At 42.0% G+C, this 23877-nt stretch overlaps 1 protein-coding gene across 1 annotated transcript in view; it reads right to left on the minus strand.

The window, feature by feature from the left end:
- Window positions 1-5080: 5080 nt before the first annotated feature.
- The window catches only part of rwdd1 (RWD domain containing 1), a 46477-nt gene continuing 27680 nt past the window's right edge, over window positions 5081-23877 (minus strand). The window contains exons 3-7 of the mRNA XM_059981430.1: window positions 21510-21640; window positions 20085-20228; window positions 11885-12014; window positions 9512-9574; window positions 5081-5375 (exon numbers count right to left, since the gene is read on the minus strand). Coding sequence (XP_059837413.1) covers window positions 5266-5375; window positions 9512-9574; window positions 11885-12014; window positions 20085-20228; window positions 21510-21640 — 578 coding nt within the window. The 3' untranslated portion in view covers window positions 5081-5265. The remainder of the gene's footprint in view (window positions 5376-9511; window positions 9575-11884; window positions 12015-20084; window positions 20229-21509; window positions 21641-23877) is intronic.

Raw genomic sequence — 23877 nt, forward strand, 5'->3', positions numbered from 1 at the left:
GCATAAATAACAGTAAGATTGAAACTAGCATCACACCACAAGACAAGATTCTTTCAGTTAAAAGAACTGAGGATACAAAAATTTCTTTAAATTCAGACCAAAATGTCGACTGCTTATTCCCTTCTATAGATGTTGCCTGTCCTGCTGAATTCCTTTAATTAAAAAAAACACAAAATGTAAAACATTTATATTTTCAGTGTCAATTAATACTAACAGACCAGTATGGCCAAATTATGTCAGGACAGCTATTTCAAAACAAAATTACTAAGCAAACATTTTAAGTGCTTATTCAACGATTAAATCTGATTTATATTGCAATTCATGTACATTTAATAAAATTAATCAATGAATTTAGTAAAGCAGAACACAGGAAAAAACTGCCTTTAAAGAGGCCCAAAAAGTCCAAGAAATTGAGAGGTTCAGAGGAATAAATGGTCCGTAGAAGTACAGGTCCCTGAAGCCAGAAGGACTGCGAAGGTGTATTCTGGAGTTAGGGTACTGTACATAGAAAATAATAATTTCACCAGCAATCCATCTTCAGACCTGAATGTGGATTATAGATTGTATTTAAAGTGCAGCCCTGAACAATACTATCCCTGGAGCTTTAGACTGGAGTTAACCAGACAATGCTGATTAATATTCATTTTTTGGTGTCTGGAGAGTGGGTGTGAAGAAGGAAGTGTTAGAAAACTATATTCAAAGGAAGCATTGTCGATATTTTGTAACTATAGAATTGCTGTTAGTTTTGATCTTCAGCAGATAAAATGTCATGCAATATTGGGTGAAATGGGCCTCTTCTTACATAACTGTCTCAATATGAAGCTGAGTGCTCATTTTTGTTGAATAAAAACTTCTGTATCCACTAGCTTCAGTGTCCATCTGGCGACTTTGATCACAGTTACAAAGGCAAGCAGATAAAGTCATTATAAAGACACGCAGGATTCTTAATTGGCAGAGGAAAACGGCATGCATCTGATGATATCAGTACATTGTGAAAAGACTGTTATAACAAGAAGCGAGAATTATGTGAATGCTGCAGAGCCAAAGAATTTAGGAGTGGCTTATTAGCATAATGCTACTGCAGTACCAGTTCAATTCTGCCACTGTCAGTAAGGAGTTTATACTTTCTCCCCATTACTACATGGGTTGCCTTTGGGCGCTCCAGGTTCTTCCCACATTCCAAAGACGTAAGGGGTTAGTATGTTATATGAGTGCAATTGAGTGGTGCAGGCTTGTTGGGCCTGAAGTCCATTACCACTGAGTGCATATGCTTGGTCTTCTGCTATTGCAGACCATCCACTTCAGGGTTCAAAGGTTCATTTTAAAAAAAACCCAAAGTAGACAACTCTGAAATTCTTCTCCCGATACCATGAAACCAAGAAAGTACAACAGCACAATCATCAACCCCCAATTCCCTCCTCCCTAAACAAAAAACGAACCAAACAGGCATATCAACCCCCAGATCTCCCTCACTCACACACAAAAAAATGAGAAAAATCAGGCAAAAAAGTTTATAAAAAAAACTGTAAGACTAAAAATAATCTATAGTCCATTTCCAAAAATGGAGAAAACCTAAGTAATATTCTCCTGGCACAGCCGCATACCTTTCACTCTCTGGCAGGAGAGCGATCCCACCAGTGACCAAAAGACAGTCTCCCATCTCTGGTAGCAGAGTGATCTCACCAGCGATCAATAGACAGTCTCCCTTCTCCATAGCAGAGCGATCCCAGAAGCAATCAAAAGGCAGGTAGCTGGCGCTCACCTTTCACATTCAACTCGATGCTTCAATCTCCCTCATTGCTTTAATTGGCAAAATAGAGTTGAACATCGGCTTGTGCCCCATCCTGTGGCCTTCACACATGCTGCCTCTGCCTCCCAGAACCCTCTCAGAGACTGCAGAGCGTTGAAACACTCAAATGATCGCCAAACTGCAAATCACAGGCTCCAATAGCTCCATAAACACTTTCAAGATGAAAAACAAACGCAAAAGACATCAAATAGTGAAAAAGATGGTTTCATGATCTATCCAGAAGATGTCGACCAAGGGAGCGTTGTACACAGGCGCTATCCTGACTGGAAGTCACATTTGGTTTGACGTGTTGTGCATTCAGAGATGAACTCTTCTGCAAATCACTGTTTTAACGTGTGGTTATTTGAATTACTGTCACCTTCCTGTCAGCTTGAACCAGTCAGGCTATTCTCCTCTGACCTCTCTCATTAACAAGACATTTTCATCCACAGAACCGGTTTATTGGATTTTTTTTTTGCTTTTTCTCAACATTCTCTATAACTCTAGAGACTTTGTGTGTGAAAAACCCCAGGAGATCAGGAGATAAGCAGCTTCTGAGATACTCAAACCACCCCATCTGGCACCAATGACAGTCACTTGGATCACATTTCTTCCCCATCCCGATGCTTGGTCTGAACAACAACAATCTCCTGTCTGCATGTTTTTCTGCATTATGCTGCTGCTTTGTGATTAGCTGATGAGATATTTGCATTAACAAGCAGGTGTACATACCAAAGTGTCTAGCGAAAGCATTTAGTAGGAGAGTGAGAGAGACAGTGGGGAAATTCAACCAAACGACGACAGAATTTTGAAGCTCACTCTTTGAAATGGTAGACACCGAATCCCTGAACATTTCTGTAAGGAATAGAAGGAATAGTCCTCAAAGCAACAACGTGAGTTAGGAAGTGGAATTAGACTGACAAATACTTTTCAGGCACCAAGATGACAATAGTCTAAACAACACACAAAATGCTGGTGGAATGCAGCAGGCCAGGCAGCATCTATAGGAAGAAGCACTGTCGACGTTTCGGGCCAAGACCCTTCGTCAGGAATAACTGGAAGAAAAGATAGTAAGAGATTTGAAAGTAGGAGGGGGAGGGCGAAATCTGAAATGATAGGAGAAGACCAGAGGAGGAGGGGTGAAGCTAAGAGCTGGGAAGTTGATTGGCAAAAGGACTACAGAGCTGGAGAAGGGAAAGGATCACCGGACGGGAGGCCTCAGGAGAAAGACAGGGGGAGGGGAGCACCAGAGGGAAATGGAGAACAGGCAAGGAGAGGGACAGAGAGAAAAAAGGGTAGAGATAAAAAAAGGGGGAATAAATAAATAAAGGATGGGGTAAGAAGGGGAGGAGGGGCATTAACATAAGTTAGAGAAAACAATGTTCATGCCATCAGGTTGGAGGCTACCCAGACGATATATGAGGTGTTGTTCCTCCAACCTGAATGTGGCTTCTTCTTGACAGTAGAGGAGGCCATGGATAGACATATCAGAATGGGAATGGGACATGGAATTAAAATGTGTGGCCACTGGGAGATCCTGCTTTCTCTAGCAGACAGAGCATAGGTGTTCCGCAAAACAGTCTCCCAGTCTGCATTGGATCTCACCAATATATAAAAGGCCGCACAAGGAGCACCGAACGCAGTATACCACACCAGCCGACTCACAGGTGAAGTATCGCCTCAGCTGGAGAGACTATCTGGGGCCCTGAATGGTGGTGAGGGATGAAGTGCAAGGGCAGGTGGAGCACTTGTTCCACTTTCAAGGATAAGTGCCAGGAGGGAGATCGGTGGGAAGGGATGGGGGGGGGGGGGGGAACTAATGGACAAGGTCTTGCAATTCCTCCGTCTCCGCCGCATCTGCTCTCAGGATGAGGCTTTTCATTCCAGGACGAAGGAGATGTCTTCCTTTTTTAAACAAAGGGGCTTCCCTTCCTCCACCATCAACTCTGCTCTTGAACACATCTGTCCCATTTCACGCACATCTGCTCTCATCCCATCTGCCCGCCACCCCACTCGGGATAGGGTTCCCCTTGTCCTCACCTACCACCCCACCAGCCTCTGGGTCCAACGTATAATTCTTCGTAACTTCTGCCATCTCCAATGGGATCCCTCCACCAAGCACATCATTCCCTACCCCCCCTTTCTGCTTTTTGCAGCGATCGCTCCCTACGCAACTCCCTTGTCCATTCATCCCCCCATCCCTTCCCACCAATCTCCCTCCTGGCACTTATCCTTGTAAGCAGAAGAAGTGCTACACCTGCCCTTACACTTCCTCCCTCACCACCATTCAGGGCCCCAGATAGTCCTTCCAGGTGAGGCGACACTTCACCTGTGAGTCGGCTGGTGTGATATATTGCGTCAGGTGCTCCCGGTGTGGCCTTTTATATATTGGTGAGACCCGATGCAGACTGCGAGACCATTTCGCTGAACACCTATGCTCGGTCCGCCAGAGAAAGCAGGATCTCCCAGTGGCCACACATTTTAATTCCGCGTCCCATTCCCATTCTGATATGTCTATCCATGGCCTCCTCTACTGTCAAGATGAAGCCACATTCAGGTTCGAAGAACAACACCTTATACACCATCTGGGTAGCCTCAAACCTGATAGCATGAACATTGATTTCTCTAACTTCTGTTAATGCCCCTCCTCTCCTTACCCCATCCCTTATGTATTTATTTATCCCCCCTTTTTTCTCCCTCCCCTTTTTTTTCTCTGTCCCTCTCACAATCACACCTTGCCTGTCCTCCATCTCCCTCCGGTGCTCCCCTCCCCACTTCTTTCTCCCTAGGCCTCCTGTCCCATGATCCTTTCCCTTCTCCAGCTTTATATCCCTTTTGCCAATCACCTTTCCAGCTCTTAGCTTCACCCCTCCCCCTCCTGTCTTCTCCTATCATTTTGGATTTCGCCCTCCCCCTCCTACTTTCAAATCTCTTACTATCTTTTCTTCCAGTTAGTCCTGACGAAGGGTTTCGGCCCGAAACGACGACTGTACTTCCTATAGATGCTGCCTGGCCTGCTGTGTTCCACCAGCATTTTGTGTGTGGTGTTTGAATTTCCAGCAGATGCAGATTTCCTTGTGTTTGCGTTTTTAAATTCACAAAAGTCTTTATGACTTTCCACCATGATACATATTTCTATAATGTAGGAGAAATTTCATGTTATTATTAAAACTGCAAAATATTCCAATAACCTTAAATTACTAAATAAATGTTTAATAAATAACCAATGACTGTCAATTATAATGTAAACATTTTGAAGAAAATAAAATGTATCTTGCTACATTCAAAATATTAACTTTTGGAGTAAATTTATTGAACAGTGATCAAGGCATACAGAAATGGGAATTAGATTAAAAAAAACTTTTTTTTCGCTGCTTGCTAATTGCAATACAAGTAGTCACAGATACTGTGACTTAATTCACGTTCATCCTGCCATTTTGTAAATGGTGCACTTTTTCAAAATCTTTTCTTTGAAGTCAATCATCGTCGCTCTCGAGATCAGGATTATAATCTGGGTCGTCATCGTCATCTAATTCTAAATCATCCATATCTTGGAAAAGAGATTCATCAACTTCCACATTGTTACCTGCCATAAATATACATAGAACATTTAGTCACAATAGTTACTTATTTATTTAGAGATACAGGTTCCCCTAATGAGCTCGCGTAGCTAATAGTTAGTTTATACTGAGACCATAAGCCATTGGAACAGAATTAGGCCATTCAGCCCATCAAACATTCTCTGCCATTCATTCATGACTGATTTATTAACCCTCTCAACCCCACTTTCCCACCCTTCTCCCCATAACCTATCAGCCTCCACCTTAAATATACCTAAAGCCATGGCCTGCACAGCTGACTGTGGCAATGAATTCCACAGATTCACCAACCCCTGACTAAAGAAATGTTTCCTCTTCTCTGTTCTAAATGGACATCCCTCGATTCTGAAGCTGTGCATTCAGGTCCTAGACCACTCTATCTAGGTCTTTCAATACTCAATAGTTATTTAGTATAAACAAGTGAAACATGAAAATTTCTACAGATTTATGGTGGGAGCATTCTGACTGGTTACATCATCGCCTGGTGCAGTCTCCAATGTGCAGGACTGCAAAAGGCTGTGGGTCTTGTAGACTCACTCAGCCATCTCCATCAGGGGCACAACCCTCCCTGCACTGAGGACATCTTCAAAAGACGGTACCCCAAGGAATGAAGGACCCTCACCATCCAACACATGCCCTATTCTCATTATTACTATCGGGAATAAATACAGGAGCCTGAAGATAAATATTTTTTAGGAATGTTTTAGGAAAAACTTCTGCCCCACCTCTATCATATTTCTGAATGAACCACGAACCCATGAACACTACCTTGCTATTCATTTTTTGCACCATATTTATTCAGTGTTGGTGCGTGGCCTAGTGGGCAAGGCATTAGACTAGTAACCTGAAGGTCACTGGTTCGAGCCTCAGCTGAGGCAACGTGTTCGTGTCCTTGAGCAAGGCACTTAACAACACATTGCTCTGCAACGTCACTGGTGCCAAGCTGTATCGGCCTAGTGCCCTTCCCTTGGACAACATCGGTGGTGCGGAGAGGGGAAGGCCTGCAGCTTGGGCAACTGCCGGTCTCCCATACAACCCTGCCCAGGCCTGCGCCCTGGTAACTCCAGGCGCAGATCCATGGTCTCTTGAGACCAACGGATGCCACCACAATATTTATTCAGAATCAGAATCAAGTTTAACATCAAATCTTCAAAATAATCTAAGTATATTTATTATCAAAGTATGTATGCAGTATACAATCATGAGCTTTGTCTTCCTAGAGACGGACACGAAACAAAGAAAACCATAGAACTCACTCAAATACAAGCATTAAACCCTTAACAAGTAAAAAGAAAGGAGAAATCACACAAATGGCAAAAAAACAAGTGATAAACAAGAATATAAAACACCAAAACACAAAACAATTAAACAGTCCGAGTATACTCAGTTCAGTTATATATAGCGCTGTGTTATTTGCTGACTGGCGTATGTCATAAAATTTGTCGTTTTGCAGTAGTGCAGTGCAATACATAACAAAAGACATATAAGAGAGCAAAAATAAAGGAATGTCAGGTAGTGTACACGGACCACACAAAACGCTGGAGGATCTCAGCAGGCCAGACAGCGTCTACGGAAAACAGCACAGTCAACATTTCAGGCCAAGACGCTTCAGCAAAACTAGAAAAAAAAGGAGCAGTCAGAGTAAGAAGGTGGGAGGAGGGGAGGAAGAAGTACAAGGTGGTAGGTCAAAGGTGAAACAGAGCAGGGAGGGGTGAAGATAAGAGTTCGGAAGAAAATTGGCGAAAGCGATAAAGGGCTGGAGGAGGAGGAATCTGATAGGAGAAGACAGATAGCTAAGGAAAATGGGTAGGAGGAGGATCACCAGAGGGAGGTGATGGGCTGGTAAGGAGATGAGGAGGGGAAATAGGAATGGGGAATGGTGAAGGTGGAGGATCAATTGATATTCATGCCATCAGGTTGGAGGCTACTTGGGATGGAATATAAAGTGTTGCTTCTCTCCGAGTGTGGCCTCATCACGACAGTACAGGAGTATGTACATGGGTTTATTGTCCTTTCAGAAATCTGGTTGTGGAGGGAAAAAAGCTTTTCCTAAAACAAAGAGCAAGACTCTTCAGGCTTCTGTAGCTCTTCCTTGATGGTAGCAATAACTTGCAGTAATTTTTTCATGCATTGCAGTGTACTGCTGCCATAAGAGAGCTAATTTCACAATAATAAACCTGATTCTGATTATAGCAATGGTCGCCAATATAGTAGTTATCAAGGATCAATGTTATTTGGCATATACATTTACATTTTACTATGGTGTGTTGGCGCAACATGTAACAAAAACAACATTCAACAATTATAAAGAATTATATAAAAATAAACTCAGAGTTTATAGTACAGATATGGAATAAAGTGAGCATAAATAAATACCAGCAAGTAGTTATAATATAAAGAGCATAACAAAATGTGGTTCAGAGTGTTTACTGTTAAAGTTATTGATAGAGGGGTGGGGGAGGAGGGAATTGATCAGATTAACTGCCTAAGGAAAGAGACTTTTAAGATGGTGTAAAGTTTTTGTTTTAATAGCCCTACAGAATGTTCCAGAAGGAGCTTTGACTTTTGGGGTGGAACAGAAGCTTCCTCGCTTCTCCAGATACCAGTAGTTTGATCCTGAGCTTGAGTACTGTCTGCATGCACTTTATATGTTTCTCCCACGGTCATCTTCCCCCCCACAACCCCCACTTGCCAAAGGACTGCTGGGTGGAGGTTAATTGCCCGCTGTAAATTGCTGTTAGTGGGAAGAGAATTGGGGTTGGGGAGAAGTGGTGGGGAAACGGGGGGGAAAACTGATGAAGATGGGTTTTTGATAAATAGTGTGGACACAAAGTACTGAAGTGTCTACGTGTTGTATCAGAATCAGGTTTATTATCTGTGACACAGTTGGTGAAATTCTGACTGGCTGAATCACCATCTATTATGGAAGAACAAATGCACAGGATCAGAAAAAGCTGCGGAGTGTTGCAAACTCAGTCAGCTCCATCATGGACACGATAATTCTCACCATCGAGGACATCTTCAAAAGGCAATGCCTCAAAAGAGGGTCCTTCACTAAATACACCCACCATTGAGGTTTGGGAGAAGGTAGTTGCTTGGGTAAGATTCCAGGGCAGGAAAGAAGCTCCAGGGATGGATGGAGACCAAAGAGGGGAGATGATTGCAGTTACTGACGAGAAGATCAGAGGTGACAGAAAATGGGGGTACGAGAGAAGATTGGCAGAACTAGGGTAAGGATTGGACTACTGTGTTCAGTTCTGGTCACCTCACTACAGGAAATATGTAGATACTACAGAGAGAGGGCAGAGGAGATATACAAGGATGTTGCCTGGATTGGGGAGCATGCCTTATGAGAATAGGCTGAGTGAACTTGGCCTTTTCTTCTTGAAGTGACGACAGATGAGAACTGACCTGACAGAGGTGTATTAGATAATGAGGGGCATTGATTGTGAGGATAGCCAGAGGCTTTTTCCTAGGGCTGAAATGGCTAGCACAAGGGTGCATAGTTTTAAGGTGCTTGGAAGTAGGTACAGAGGGGATGTCAGTCATTATTAAGGACCCCGATCACTCTTCTCATTGCTACTATCAGGAAGGAGGTACAGAAGCCTAAAGACACACACTCAGTGATTCAGGAACACCTTCTTCCCCTCTGCTCTCAGATTTCTGAATGGACATTAAATCCATGAACACTACTTCGCTACATTTTTATCTCTGTATGTTGCACTACTTATTAATTTAACTACTTAATATACATTAACAAATTTCACCACATACACTGGTGATATTAAACCTGATTCTGATCCCAACATATATATACTTAGTGTAATTCAGTTTTTTTTCTATATTTTCATGTATTGTACTGCTGCTGCAAAGATAACAAATTTCTCAACATATGCCAGTTTCAGAACCTGATTCTGATAGTGATAATTTAATTGAAAGATAAAATATTATATCAGAGAAAGCTGAGAGATCAGTCATTCCCCTACCATGTTCCTATCAACAAACTGACATGAGGCAATTAGAGGACACACAAATCAACTTGCAATGTAAAAAAATTCATATCTGTGCATATAACGGCAATTTTTTTACAAACATCCAAAAATCAAAATAAATTATACTTTACCCTCTTCCAAGAACTGAATGTCAGATGTGTCAAGGTTATGATCCGTTTCAAATTGCTGCTTTCCTGAAATACAAAAACAATTTGAAAGATATAACATTCAAGTTGGTCAGAATTTTATAGCACATTAACTCAAATACAGTACTGTGCAATAGTCTTGGGCACCCTGGCTACATGTACAATGCCTATAAAAAGTACTCACCACCCCTTGTAAGTTTTCATGTTTTATCATTTTACAACATTGAATCACAGGAGATTTAACTTGGCTCTTTTAACGCTGATCAACAGAAAAGGACTCTTTTGTGTCAAAGTGAAAACAGATCTCTACAAAGTGATCTAAATCAATTACAAATATAAAACACAAAATAATTGATTCCTTTAATATGGCACACCAACTCATTACTGGTGCAGCCATTTGGTTTTAGATGTCACATAATTAGTTAAATGGAGATCACCTGTGTGCAGTCAAGATGTTTCAATTGATTGTAGTAAAAATACACATGGATTTTTATTTTCATTACTTTCCATTGAGAATAGGGGAGATTCAAACAAGAGGACTGAGTTGAGAGTTGGGGGCAAAAGTTTAAGGGTAACACGAGGGGGAATTTCTTTACTCAGAGAGTGGTAGCTGTGTGGAACGAGCTTCCAGTAAAAGTGGTAGAGGCAGGTTCGGTATTATCATTTAAAGTAAAAGTGGATATGGACAGGAAAGCAATGGAAGGTTATGGGTTGAATGCGGGCCAGTGGGACTAGGTGAGAGTAAGCGTTCAGCACGGACTAGAAGTGCCGAGATGGCCTGTTTCCGTGCTGTAATTGTTATATGGTTATGTGGTATCTGGAAGGTCCACCTACTGATGAGTCAGAATCCTGGCAAAAAATACACCATGAAGACAAAAGAACACTCCAAGCAACTCCACAAAAAGGTTATTGAAAAGCACAAGGCAGGAGATGGATCTCAGAACATTTCCAAGTCACTGAATATCCACTGGAGTACAATTAAGTCAATCATCAAGAAATAGGAAGAATATGGTACAGCTGTAAATCTGCCTAGAGCAGCTGTCCTCAAAAACCGAGTGACCGTGCAAGAAGGGGACTAGTGAGGGAGGTCACCAGACCTATGACAACTCTGGAGGAGTTACAAGCTTCAGTGGCTGAGATGGGAGAGGCTGTGCATCTGATTGTAGCCCAGGTGCTTCACCAGTTGCAGCTTTATGGGAGAATAGCAAAGAGAAAGCCACTGTTGAAAAAACTCACATGAGATCTTGGCTAGAGCTTGCCAGAAGGCATGTGGGAGACTCTGAAGTCAGCTGGAAGAAGGTTCTATTGTCTGAAGAAGCCAAAATTGAGCTTTTTGGCTAAATGCTATTTTACGGTAATCCGAACACTGCACATCATCAAAAACACATCATCCCTAACGTGAAGCGTGGTGGTGGCTGCATCATGCTTTACAGCATGCAGATCCTGGAAGTCTTGTGAAGGGAGAGGGTAAAATGAATGCAGCAAAATACAGGGAAATCCTGAAGGAAAACCTGATACAGTCTGCAGGAGAACTGCAACTTGGGAGAAGATTTGTTTTCCAGCAAGACAAGGATCCCAAGCATAAAGCCAAAGCTACACAGGAATGACTTTAAAACAATAAAGTTAATGTCCTGGAGTGGCCAAGTCTGAACCCAGACCTCAATCCAATTGAGAATTTGTGGCTGGACTTGAAAAGGGCTGTTCACTCACAATCCTCATGCAATCTGACAGCAGTTGAGCAGTTTTGTAAAGAAGAATGGGGAAAAATTGTAGTGTCCAGATGTGCAAAGCTGATAGAGACCTATCCACAAAGACTCAAAGCTGTAATTGCAGCCAAAGGTGCATCTACTAAATACGGACTTGAAGGGGGGAAAATTCTTATGCAATCAATTATTGTGTTTTAAATTTGTATTTAGTTTAGATCACTTTGTAGAGATTTGTTTTCACTTTAACACGAAAGAGTCTTTTTCTGTTAATCAGTGTCAAAAAAGCCAAATGAAATCCACTGTGATTCAATGTGGTAAAGCAATAAAGCATGAATATTTCCAGAGACCCAAGATCTTTGGGCACAGTGCTTAGAAAAAGCGACACAATGGACTTTTAACATCATAAACCAGTGGTGTAACTATCTCTCTACTTGTCCTATCTATCACCCTTAGACTGTGTTTGACGTTGCTGCAAACAATGTATTTCACTGCATGTTTCTGTACACATGTAAAAAATAAAGGTAATCTTTAAAATAAGCATCAATACAGTAACGAGATGAGCTTTGTTAATATTTTGGAAAAAGATATATTGTTCATTTTGTATTAACTAACCAAAAATTTCTAGAGAAGGTACAATAATCAAATCACAAACCTGTCAGTTTAACTTTTCCGCTTTGCTCGTCTTCTTTTTGCTTTTTCTTTATTTCAGTTAACTCTGTATCAAATCTTGCTTTCCAAGACAAGAAATTCTCAATTGTTACAGGTGTGCCATGGAAAACAGCCTAAAAAAGTTAATAGAAGAAAATGTAACAGTACAGAAACCTTGAAGCAGGTGATCACGGCAGAATGGATAGTACCTTCGAATGACCGGGTTGAGGAGGCATTCGAGAACAAGACCGAATACCAGGAGCTAGTAGAGTACTGCCAGGGACAGGGGTGGAGGGAAAAATGGGAGTCTTTAAAGCTGGTGTGTAGAGATTTCGCTGGCTGCTGGCTCTGCCAAACCTACTCTCTCCTTGGCATTATGAGGCCTGCAAAGAAACAAGCCATCAGGACTGACACGAACTATGGACCAAGAGGTGTGACCTGTGGACCAGTGCTTCTGGGACACAATCTTGGAGCCTGATCAACCTTGACTGGGTCACCTCAGCGAGGATGTCTGACATTGAAAGACCCAAACCCCTGATGACCCCAGGTTACATCACTGATAATGTGTCCCAGCACATCCTGGCATCTATCTCAGCATCAGGACTCAAGAAAAAGACCAATATAGTATCTTAACATACCAAAACTAAAGTTTTGCAGTATTGACAAGACAGTATTATGATTCGTTCTTAATTATAAGAACCATGGATACAGATAGATTTAATATTTTCAGTTTTGCTTTTCCATTTCAGTTTGCACAATGCATTCATCCATTTAATTGTTGACAATGCAGTTCATTTCAGGAAACCAATCATATAATATTTTCCCACATAAGCATTGCATTGTGATATTTTAATTTTCATATGAGTCGAAGCAGAAGTTTAACAGCACTAATCAAGATCAGGTTAAAATTAATAGTTAAAACAGCAGAACCTACAGGGTTGTGATCTCAAAACTGCTACCCTTGCTATGTGCTAATGAGGCTAGAACTAGGAATACGCTAGTTTAATACGTGGCTAAGGAGCTGGTGTAGGAGGGAGGACATAACATTTTTGGAACATTGAGCTCCCTTCCAGGGATGGTGGGACCTGTATAGAGGGGACAGTTTGCACCTGAACTGGAGGGGAACTAAAATCCTAGTGGAAAGGTCTGTTAATGCTACTAGAGTTGCAGGAGATGGGAACCAGAGTACCAGAACAGTTAGTGGAGAGGTTGTGGAGGCAGTATGTTGCTAAGACTTTAGACAAAGTTAGGAATCAAAGGGATGAGCACAGAGGTAATGTGTATGAGGAGAAGCTGGTGATAGGGCAAAATTGCAGTCAACAGGATGAGTTGCAACAAAAGAGGAGGACAAAACTGAAAAAGGTGAATATAGGACTGATGGTGTTATATTTGAATGCTCGCAGTATCTGGAATAAGGTAGATAAACTTGAAGCACAGTTACTGACTGTCAGGTATGATGTTATAGGCACCACAGAATCACAGATTATAGCTGAAAGTTCAATGTCCAAGGATACACACTACATGGAAAGGATAGGCAGGAAGGCAGAACGGTAATAAATGAAATTAGATCATTAAAAAGAGGTGAAATAGGGTCAGACGGTGTTGAATCATTGTGGATAAAACTAAGGAACTGCAAGGGTAAAAACACCCCGATGGGAGTTGTATACAGACCCCTAAACAATAGTAAGAATGTGGCCTGTGAATTACAATGGGGGATAGATCATGCATGCCAAAAGGGCAATGTTGCAATAGTCATGGGTGACTTCAATATGCAAGTAGATTGGGAAAATCAGAATGGTGCTGGATTTCAAGAGGGTGAATTTCTACAATGCCTACAAGATGGCTTTTTAGAGCAGCTTATGGTTGGGCCACTAGAGGATCAAGCTACTCTGGATTGGGGTGTTGTGCAATGAAGCAGATTTGATTAGAGAGCTTAAGGTAAAAGGACCCTTAGTAGAAAATGATCATAATGTGATCAAATTCACCTTGAAATTTCAGAAGCAGAATCTCAAGTCAGATGTACCAGTTTTACTGTGGAGTAAAGTGAATTACAGAGACATGCAAGTGAAGCTGGCTAGAATTGATTGGAAAAGAACACTGGCAGGAATGATGACAAAGTAGCAATGGCTGGGATTTCTGAAATCAATTCAGAAGGCACAGGATATCCCAAAGAGGAAGAAGTATTCTCAAGGAAAGATGACACAACCATGGCTCACAAGAGAAGTCAAAGTCAACATAAAAGCCAAAGCAAGGGCATATAATAAAGCAAAAATTAGTGGGAAGTTAGAGCAATGGGAAACATCTCAAAACCAGCTTCTTATCATGTCCACGGACAATCTATACATGACCCAGCCTGAACTGGACACCTTTTTGCGCCATGTTGTTGAACTCGCCAAGATCTGCAACAGTACATAGTTCCTCTAGCGTTGGGCATTGCAGGAGATGTTGCTTAGCTTGTGGCTCAGTTCCACATTCACAAGTTGTCGGGCTGGTTGTATATCCCCATTTACTTAGTGACACCTTTGAACGACCTACACCAGTCCAAAGTCTGTTAAAGCACTTCCAGGTTGCCCAGTTGCATTTAGTTTCTGGGGGAAGGCTTTCATCCAGTGGAATTTCCATCGTTGGGGTTGTTTGAGACTGGCTCAAGCAACTGAAGGCAACTAAAAAGTAAATAAGTTAAAGACAGAATACAAAAGTAAAGCTAGCTGATAATATTAAAGAGGATACATGAAGTGTAAATAAAGGCGAGAATGGCAGACCACTGGAAAACGATGCTGGAGAGGTAGTATTGAGGGACAACAAATTGGCAGATGAACTGAATAAATATTTTGCATCAGTCTTCACTGTGGAAGGTACTAGCAGTATGGTGCAAGTTCCATGTGTCAGGGGACATGAAGAGTGTGAAGTTATCATAACTAGATATTTGCGTGGGGTTCTGAGTAGGTACGTTCCAATGAGACATGGAAAGGATGGTAGGGTACAAGATCCGTGGTGCATAAAGGCTGTTGTAAAATCTAGTCAAAAAGAAAAGTGTATGAAAGGTTCAAAAAAACTAGGTAATGATATGAACCTAGAAGATTATAAGGCTAGCAGGAAGGAGTTTAAGAAGGAGAGGCAGAAGGGGCCGTGAGAAAGCCGTGGCAAGCAGGATTAAGGAAAACCCCAAGGCTTTATAGAAGAGCAAAATAATAAGACATAAGAGAATAGGACCAATTAAATGTGACAATGGAAAAGTGTGTATGGAACCAGAGGAAATAGCGGAGGTACTTTGCTTCAGTATTCACTACGAAAAAGGATCTTGGCAATTGTAAGGATGACTTGCAGTGGACTGAAAAGCTTGAGAATGTAGATATTAAGGAAGAGGATGTGCTGGAGGTTTTGGAAAGCATCAAGTTGGATAAGTCACCACGACTAGACAGGATGTACCTCAGGCTGCTGTGGGAAGGGAAGGAGGAGATTGCTGAGCCTCTGGCAATGGTCATTGCATCATCAATGAGGACAGGGGAGGTTCCGGAGGATTGGAAGGTTGTAGTTGTTGTTCCCTTATTCAAGAAAGGGAGCAAGGATAGCCCAGGAAATTATAGACCAGTGAGTCTTACTTCAGTGGTTGATAAGTTGATGGAGAAGATCCTGAGGGGCAAGATTTATGAACATTTGGAGAGGCATAATATGATTAGGAATAGTCAGCATGGTTTTGTCAAAGCTAAGTCGTGCCTTACGAGCCTGATTGAATTTTTTGAGGATGTGACTAAACACATTGATGAAGGTAAAGCCGTAGATGTAGTGTATATGGATTTTAGCAAGGCATTTGATAATGTACCCCATGCAACACTTATTGAGAAAGTAAGGAGACATGGCATCCAAGGGGGCATTGCTTTATGGATCCAGGACTGGCTTGCCCACAGAAGGTGAATAGCGGTTGTAGACGGATCATATTCTGCATGGAAGCCGGTGACCAGTGGTGTGCCTCAGGGATCTGTTCTGGGACCCCTACTCTTTGTGATGTTTATAAATGACCTGGATGAGGAAGTGGAGGGATGGGTTAGTAAATTTGCTGATGACACAAAGGCTGGGTATGTTGTGGATAGTGTGGAGGGCTGTCAGAAGTTACAACGGGACATCGATGGGATGCAAAACTGGGCTGAGAAGTGGCAGATGGAGTTCAACCCAGATAAGTGTGAGGTGGTTCATTTTGGTAGGACAAATATGATAGCAGAATATAGTATTAATAGTAAGACTCCTGGCAGTGTGGAGGATCAGAGGGATCTTGGGGTCTGAGTCCATAGAACACTCAAAGCTGCTGCGCTTTGACTCTGTGGCATACGGTGCATTGGACTTCATCATTCGTGGGATTGACTTTTAAGAGCTGAGAGGTAATGTTGTAGTATTCCACTTGGAGTTCTGTGCTCAGTTCTGGTTGCCTCACTATAGGAAGGACGTGGAACCATAGAAAGGGTGCAGAGGAGATTTACAAGGATGTTGCCTGGATTGGGGAGCATGGCTTATGAGAATAGGTTGAGTGAACTCGGCCTTTTCTCCTTGGAGCCCGGAGGATGAAAGGTGACCTGATAGAGGTGACCTGATGAGAAGCATTGATCGTGTGGATAGTCAGAGGCTTCCACCCAGAGCTGAAATGGTTAGCGCGAAAGGACATAGTTTTAAGGTGCTTGGAAGAAGGTGCAGAGAAGATGTCAGGGGTAAGTTATTTACTCAGAGAGTGTTGAGTGCGTGAAATGGGCTGCCACCGGCGGCGGTGGAGACAGATACAATACGGTCTTTTAAGAGACTCCTGGATGACTACATGGAGCTTAGAAGAATTGAGGGCTATGGGTAAGCCTAAGTAGTTGTAAGGTAGGGACATGTTTGGCACAGCTTTTTGGGCCTAAGGGCCTGTATTGTGTTGTATGTTTTCTAATTCTAATTCTAATAGAGAGAAGATTCTTGGGAAACTGAAAGGTCTGAAGGTAGATAAGCTTGGTCCCAGCAGCATTGCAGGAGTTGCCAGCCAACACTGAACTCAATGTAACACTGCCTTTGGGACTCCAGCTCCAGATGTTTCGCTCAGGGTTTAATCCTAAAGCCCTCCTTATGAGTGGGTAGAGCTGCAAAGCAGCGGTTTGAAATCAGAGTTTTCCTTCTCCTAGATGAGCTGCCAACCACTGGTGCCCAAGGTGACTGGCTTCAAGGCACCAGTAACCTGCCTTTGTCCCTTCTCCTGTCAACAGAAACAGTACTGGTGGGAATAGTAGCTAAGCCACATGTAAAGGCCAGCAGCTAGACTTGGTTGTCAGAGGCTATTTAAGGCACATGCCAATGGGAGCATTTAATAGGTAGTGGGAGGTTGTCCCCATTACCTCACCCTCCCCCCACGGCTATAACAAAAAGAATTGATCCCAACAAGACCACTGTAGAATACCACCAGAAAAGGCTCCCTTTGTTCCCACTCTCTGCCTCCTGCCAGTCAGCCACAACCTTATACATGCTAGAATTGTTCCTGCAATACCATGGGCTCATAGCTTGTTAAGCAGCCTCATGTGTGGCACCTTGTCAAAGGCCTTCTGAAAACTCAAATACACATCAACTGATTCTGCTTTGTCCATCCTGATTGTTATTTCTTCAAAGCACTTCAACAGATTTGTCAGGCAAGATCCTCCCTTGAGGAAACCATGCTGACTGTGGCCTACTTTATCACGTGCCTCCAAGTACACTGAGCCCTCATCCTTAATAATCAATTCCAACATGTTTCCAGCCACTGAGGTCAGGCAAACTGGCTTATAATTTTGTTTCTTCTGCCTCTCTCCCTTCTTGAAGAGTGGAGTAACATTTGCAAATTTCGAGTCTTCCAGAACCATTCTAGAATCTAGTGATTCTTGGAAGATCAATAGTGTATGTTCACGTGCTTTGGTAGAAGAAATGAAATGGTTGACTATTTCCTTAGTGAAGAGAAAATATTTTTTAAAAACTGCAGCACAAAAGAACTTTGGAGTCTTTGTGCAAAATTCCCTAAAGGTTAATTTGCAGGTTGAGTCTGTGGTGAGGAGGGCAAATGCAATGTTGGTATTCATTTCCAGAGGACTAGGATATAACAGCAAGGTTATAATGTTGAGACTTTATAAAGCACTGCTGAGGCCTCACTTGGAGTACTGTGAGCAGCTTTGGAGCCTTCATCTTAGAAAGGATGTGCTGAAACTGGAGAGGGTTCAAAGGAGGTTCACGAAAATGATTCCAGTATTGAATGGCTTGTCAAATAAACAGCACTTGATGGCTCTGGGCATGTATTCACTGGAATTCAGAAAAATGAGGAAGGACGTGGAGAGGATGTTGCCTGTGGTCAGAGAGTTTAAGACCAGAGCACACAGCCTCAGAATAGAATAGAGATGAGGAGGAATTGTTTAAACTTTCCCTCTCTCACCTTAAAACCTATACCCTCTAGTATTCTGCCCTAGCTTCAATCACTAGAATGGGGTTATCAACAGATCGTCTTCATTATCTGCAATTCCACCAACATTTCCTCAGAATCAGAATCAGGTTTATTATCACCAGCATGTGTCATGAAATTTGTTAACTTAGCAGAGGCAGTTCAATGCAATACATGATATAGAATAAGAAGTGAAAATAAGAAAATAATAATAATAAATAGATGTAAATCAATTACAGTATACATATATTGATTAGATTAAAAATCGTGCAAAAAACAGAAATAATATATACTAAAAAAGTGAGGTAGTGTTCATGGGTTCAACGTCCATTTAGGAATCAGATGGCAAAGGGGAAGAAGCTGTTCCTGAATCGCTGAGTGTGTGCCTTCAGGAGGTTTCTGCACCTCCTTCCTGATGTGAGAAAATGGCATGCCCTGGGTGCTGGAGGTCCTTAATAATGGATGGATGCTGCCTTTCTGAGACACCGCTTCTTGAAGATGTCCTTGGGTAGGCTAGTACCCAAGATGAAGCCAACTAAATTTACAAACAACTAAATTTTCTTGGAAGGGTCCCAATAAACGGTCTCAGCCCGAAACGTCGACTGTTTATTTCACTCCAAAGATGCCACCTGACTTGCGGAGTTCCTCCAGCATTTTGTGTGTGCTACTCTGAATTTCCAGCACCTGCCGAATTTCTTGTGCTTCTAATTTTGTTTTTGTCAGAGTCATGGAATCACAGAACATGGCAACACAGAAACAGGCCATATTTTGGATGCCCAACAATTTATTAATAACCCTTACTAACCTATGACTTTGGAATGTGGGAGAAAACTGATGGACCCAAACACAACACAGGGGTCACGGGGAGAATGTACAATGTCCTTAGACAGTGGCGGGAATTAATTCTGATCGATGGCGTGTTAAAGCATAATGCTAACCTCAATGCCACTCTGCAGCCTGCACTATCTTCCTGTTTCTTGCTTCACTAGAACACGGCACAGGAAGCACTCAATTGCAAACAAAATCTATGGTACTTTTTCGAAAAGAAAGGAGATTCAAAGATATATGTATGTATAAAAATGGACAAAATTAGCAAATGACAAATATGAGTGAACAGGTGTAGAATAACAGCTTTAAGGATTCAAACGAATGTCAGAAACCATATTGAGATCCACACTCAGTGGCCACTTTATTATTTACACCTGCTCATTAATGCAGATATCTAATCAGCCAATCATGTGGTGGCAATCCAATGCTTAAAGCATGCAGACATGGTCAAGAGGTTCAGTTGTTGTTCAGAACAAACATCAGAATAAGGAAGAAATGTGATCTAAGTGACTTTGACTGTGAAATGATTGTTGGTGCCAGACAGGGTGGTTTGAGTATCTCAGAAACTGCTGATGTTCTGGGATTTTCACGCACAACAGCCTCTAGAGTTGCAGAGAATGGTGCAAAACACAAAAAATCAGTGAATAGCAGCTTTGTTGGCAAAAACACCTTGTTAATGAGAGTTCAGAGGAGAATAGCCAGACTGGTCCAAACCGACGGGAAGGTGACAGTAACTCAAATAACCACACATTGCAGGCAGTGGTGTGCATAAGAGCATCTCTGAACACAGATGTCGAACCTTGAAGTGGATGGACCATAGCAGCAGAAGACCTCAAAAATAAACTCACTTTATTAAGTAGTGGTGGCCACTGAGTGTATGATGTATTGATCGCTCTGACAAATTCAATCTACTTTTACTGATAGGTAAATTTGCATACAAAATACCACTGCACACCTTTTCAATTTCTTCAGCTTCTTTCTCTTTTAGTAACTTCTCCATTTCTTTGCGAGATTTTATCTGATCAACAATTTCATTTAATTTTTCTTGAACAGCTGTCACTAAGGTAAATATCATGACCATCCCAATGTTTTCTTGTGCCTGGAAAAAGAAAACACATTGTACATCCATGTAAGCACAAGATGAATGAACAAACTGAGGTCAGAGATCACTATCAACTGTAAAACTCGGGGGGGGGGGGAAGAGGGGTGGAAGAGAAGAGGTTCGGAAAGGAAGGGGGGGAGGAAGAATACATACACAACGCTGGAAGAACTCAGCAGGTCAGGCAGCATCCATGAGAAAAGAGTAGCCAACGTTTCGGGCTGAGACCCTTCTTTAGGAATGGGGGGGGAAGAGGGGAAAGAAGGGAGTGAGAGGAAGGGGGCTGAGGAAGGGGAGGGAAGGAGGTGGAAGAGGGGTTCCTGCAGGTCCAGAGAAAACAACCCAAGTTCATCCGACCTCTCGTGATACTATGACAATGTATTGTATTGTAAAACAACAAATTTCACAACAGAGATCAACATGAAAATTCCAAGCAGTGTCTTTAAGAAGGTAAGAATTTCAGGTTGCTTAATGTATACATTTTCTGATATTAAATTGAACCATTTTAACTATTTGTTTTATCTATGAGCAATTCAACTTTAAGATTATACTTTGGTTAAAACGGTAGTTGTTTTTCTCTCTCCACACCTGGCATATCAACCCGGAAAAATAGAAAGTAAAATGACAGCTGCCATCTGTTGTTCAGCCTTTGATTAATGCATTACTGCTAATGAGACAGAAGGGAACTTATTATTAGCCTGAAGTGACTATTAAGTACCAGAAATATTATTTTACTTGAGTTAATTCAATTCTGGATCCCTAAGATGTGCTTTCCTTTGATCGCAGTATTGTATTTCCACTGATTTATGTAAGAAAAATAATGGTCATAGAACACTACAGCACAGAAAGAGGATTTTCAGCCCATCTATCTCATGCCAAACTATTCTGACTAGGCCCATCAACCTGTACCTGGACCATAGCTGTCCGTACCCCTCTCATCCATGAACCTACCCACTCCTACAGTCAGCTTGTTCCACACTCTCACCTCCCTCTGAATGAGTGAATTCCCCTTAACATTTCACCTTTCACCCTTAACCTAATCTCAGCCAGTGGAAAAAGCCTGCTTGCATTTAGCAGTTGAGCCCTCTCTACATAGTCTGGGATGAAGCACCTTATGAATCGTCATTCTGAGACTCCTATGCTGGGCAGGATGCATTCTCATACGGAAAATACAACAATCTTCTACAGGAATACAACTCAACCTGTCGAACTTTCTTCGGTGAACTCCACCTATTCTATGCTATAAAGGAAGCCTTTAATTTGTGCCTTTACTTCACTTACCTGCTCATTTAATAGTGACATTATATCTGCAGTATCAGAATTCTGAAGATTCTCATGTGTGGCAATTTCAAACTTCGGAGGGTCATCTGGGTATTTTTCCACATATGTGAATTGGAGGGTTGCTTCAACCGCTGATAAGAGATAATTTGATTAAGTAAAATTCTGATATTGGAAAATGAGCACACAATTAAACTTTCATCTTTAAGACCAATCCAAATAATTTAGAAAATAAAACTTAATATACAGATGGGTGTAGAGGGAGTTGAGGAGAAAAAGAGATACGAAGTTGCTGATTATTGATGTCTTTTAAAATTACTGAGGCTTAACAGTGCTAAGAAAGTTGTAATCTAAGAAATGGCAGTAAGGGGAAACAAAATATCATTAAGTGCAGGACTCAAAACTATTTTTCATATTGTATTTGTTTTTTATTACACTGGGCTATTCCACTTTTTCCTGCACTACAAGAATTCAAACAGATTGAACTGCTTTTGATCAGAGTGGTGCTTCCCAATGCCCTCCCCCCTTTCCAAAGCACCTTCATAATTGCCAATGCCCCTCTCAGGCACAATGTACTTTCCGCCATTTGCTAAAATAAGACCATAAGACACAGGAGCAGTATTAGGCCATTTGGCCCATCAAGTATGCCCCACCATTCAATCATGACCAATCCTTTGATCCTCTCCTCAGCCCCACTCCTCAGCACTCTCCGATAATCTTTGATACCCTTTCCATTCAAAAATCTATCAAGTACACCCAACGACCTGGCTCCCCAGCTGACTGTGGTAATAAATTCCACAAATTCACCACCTTCAGGCAAAAGAAATTTCTCCACATCTCTGTTTTAAATGGATGCCCCTCTATCCTGAGGCTGTGCCCTCTTGTCCTAGACTTGCCCCACCATGGGTAACATCCTTTCCACATCTACCATATCTAGGTCTTACAGCATTCGAAAAGTTTCAATGAGATCCCCCCCTCATCCTTCTACATTCCAGTGAGTACAGACCCAGAGTCATCTAGTGTTCCTCATATAATAACCCCTTCATTCCCAGAATCATTATTATGAACCTCCTCTGAACCCTCTCCAATGCCAGCACATCTTTTCTTAGATGAGGAGCCCAAAACTGTTCACGATACTCAAGGTGAGGCCTCACCAGTGCCTTATAAAGCTTCAGCATCACATCCCTGATATTGTATTCTAGACCTCTTGAAATGAATGCTAACATGGCATTTGCCTTCCTCACTGACTCTACCTACAAGTTAACCTTCCGGGTGTTCTGCACAAGGACTCCCAAGTTCCTCTGCATCTCAGATTCCTGGATTTTCTCTCCGTTTAGAAATCAGTCTGCACATTTATTTCTACTACCAAAGTGCAAGGCCATGCATTTTCCAACATTGTATTTCATCTGCCACTTTCTTGACCATTCTCCTAATCTAAGTCCTTCTGCAGCCTACCTGTTTCCCCAACTCTACCTTTTAAGCAGCATCTTTTTGACAGGCAAAGCACTTCAGTGTGAAGAGCAAGCTTTCAAACTCTTCATTGTTATTTGATTATTTAGAGACACTGCGCGGAACAGGCCCTTCTAGCCCAACAAGCCGCACTGTTCCAGCAACTCACCGACTTAACACTAGCTTAGTCACAGGACAACTTACTTCAACAAATCAACCTACTAATGGGCACATCTTTTGACTGGGGGAGAAAACTGGAGCACCTGGAGGAAACCAGCATGTTCATCGAGAGATCATATGAATTTACAGACAGCAGCGGAATTGAACTGCCAACTCCTAAACGTCCCAAGCTGTAACAGCATCACGCTAACCACTATGCTACTGCGGTACCAACTTTTTAATCTGCTTGAAGATCAATCCAACCCTTCCCTTCCACATAGCCCTCCCCCCTTTTTAAATCGTACATAAGCCTATCGAAGAGTTTCTTAAATGATGCTAATGTATCTGTCTCTACCACCAGCCCCGATAGTACATGCCACACACCCACCACTCTTTGTGTAAAAAAAAACTAGCTGTGAATATCTTCCTTGACTTTTCCTCCAATCACCTTAAAATCGTTCCCCCTCATATTAGCCAGTTCCACCCTGGGGGAAAAAGTCTCTGTGCCCTTTATCATCTTATACACTTAAGCAAAGTCACCTCTCATCCTCCTTCACTCCAAAGAGAAAATCCCGAGCTCACTCAACCTTTCCTCATAAGACATGCTCTCTAATCCAGGGATCATCCTGGTAAATCTCCTCTGCACCTTGGCACAACTAGTGAAATACTGTGTTATTTAATGGAAGAGCTTTAAATTTCATAGCAGGTACTACGAGATTCATGCTTGAAAAAAGTCACTGGCTGGGGATTTTTGGCTGTGAGA

The sequence above is a fragment of the Hypanus sabinus genome, chromosome 10 (assembly GCF_030144855.1).
Source record: "Hypanus sabinus isolate sHypSab1 chromosome 10, sHypSab1.hap1, whole genome shotgun sequence".
Classification (NCBI taxonomy): domain Eukaryota; kingdom Metazoa; phylum Chordata; class Chondrichthyes; order Myliobatiformes; family Dasyatidae; genus Hypanus; species Hypanus sabinus.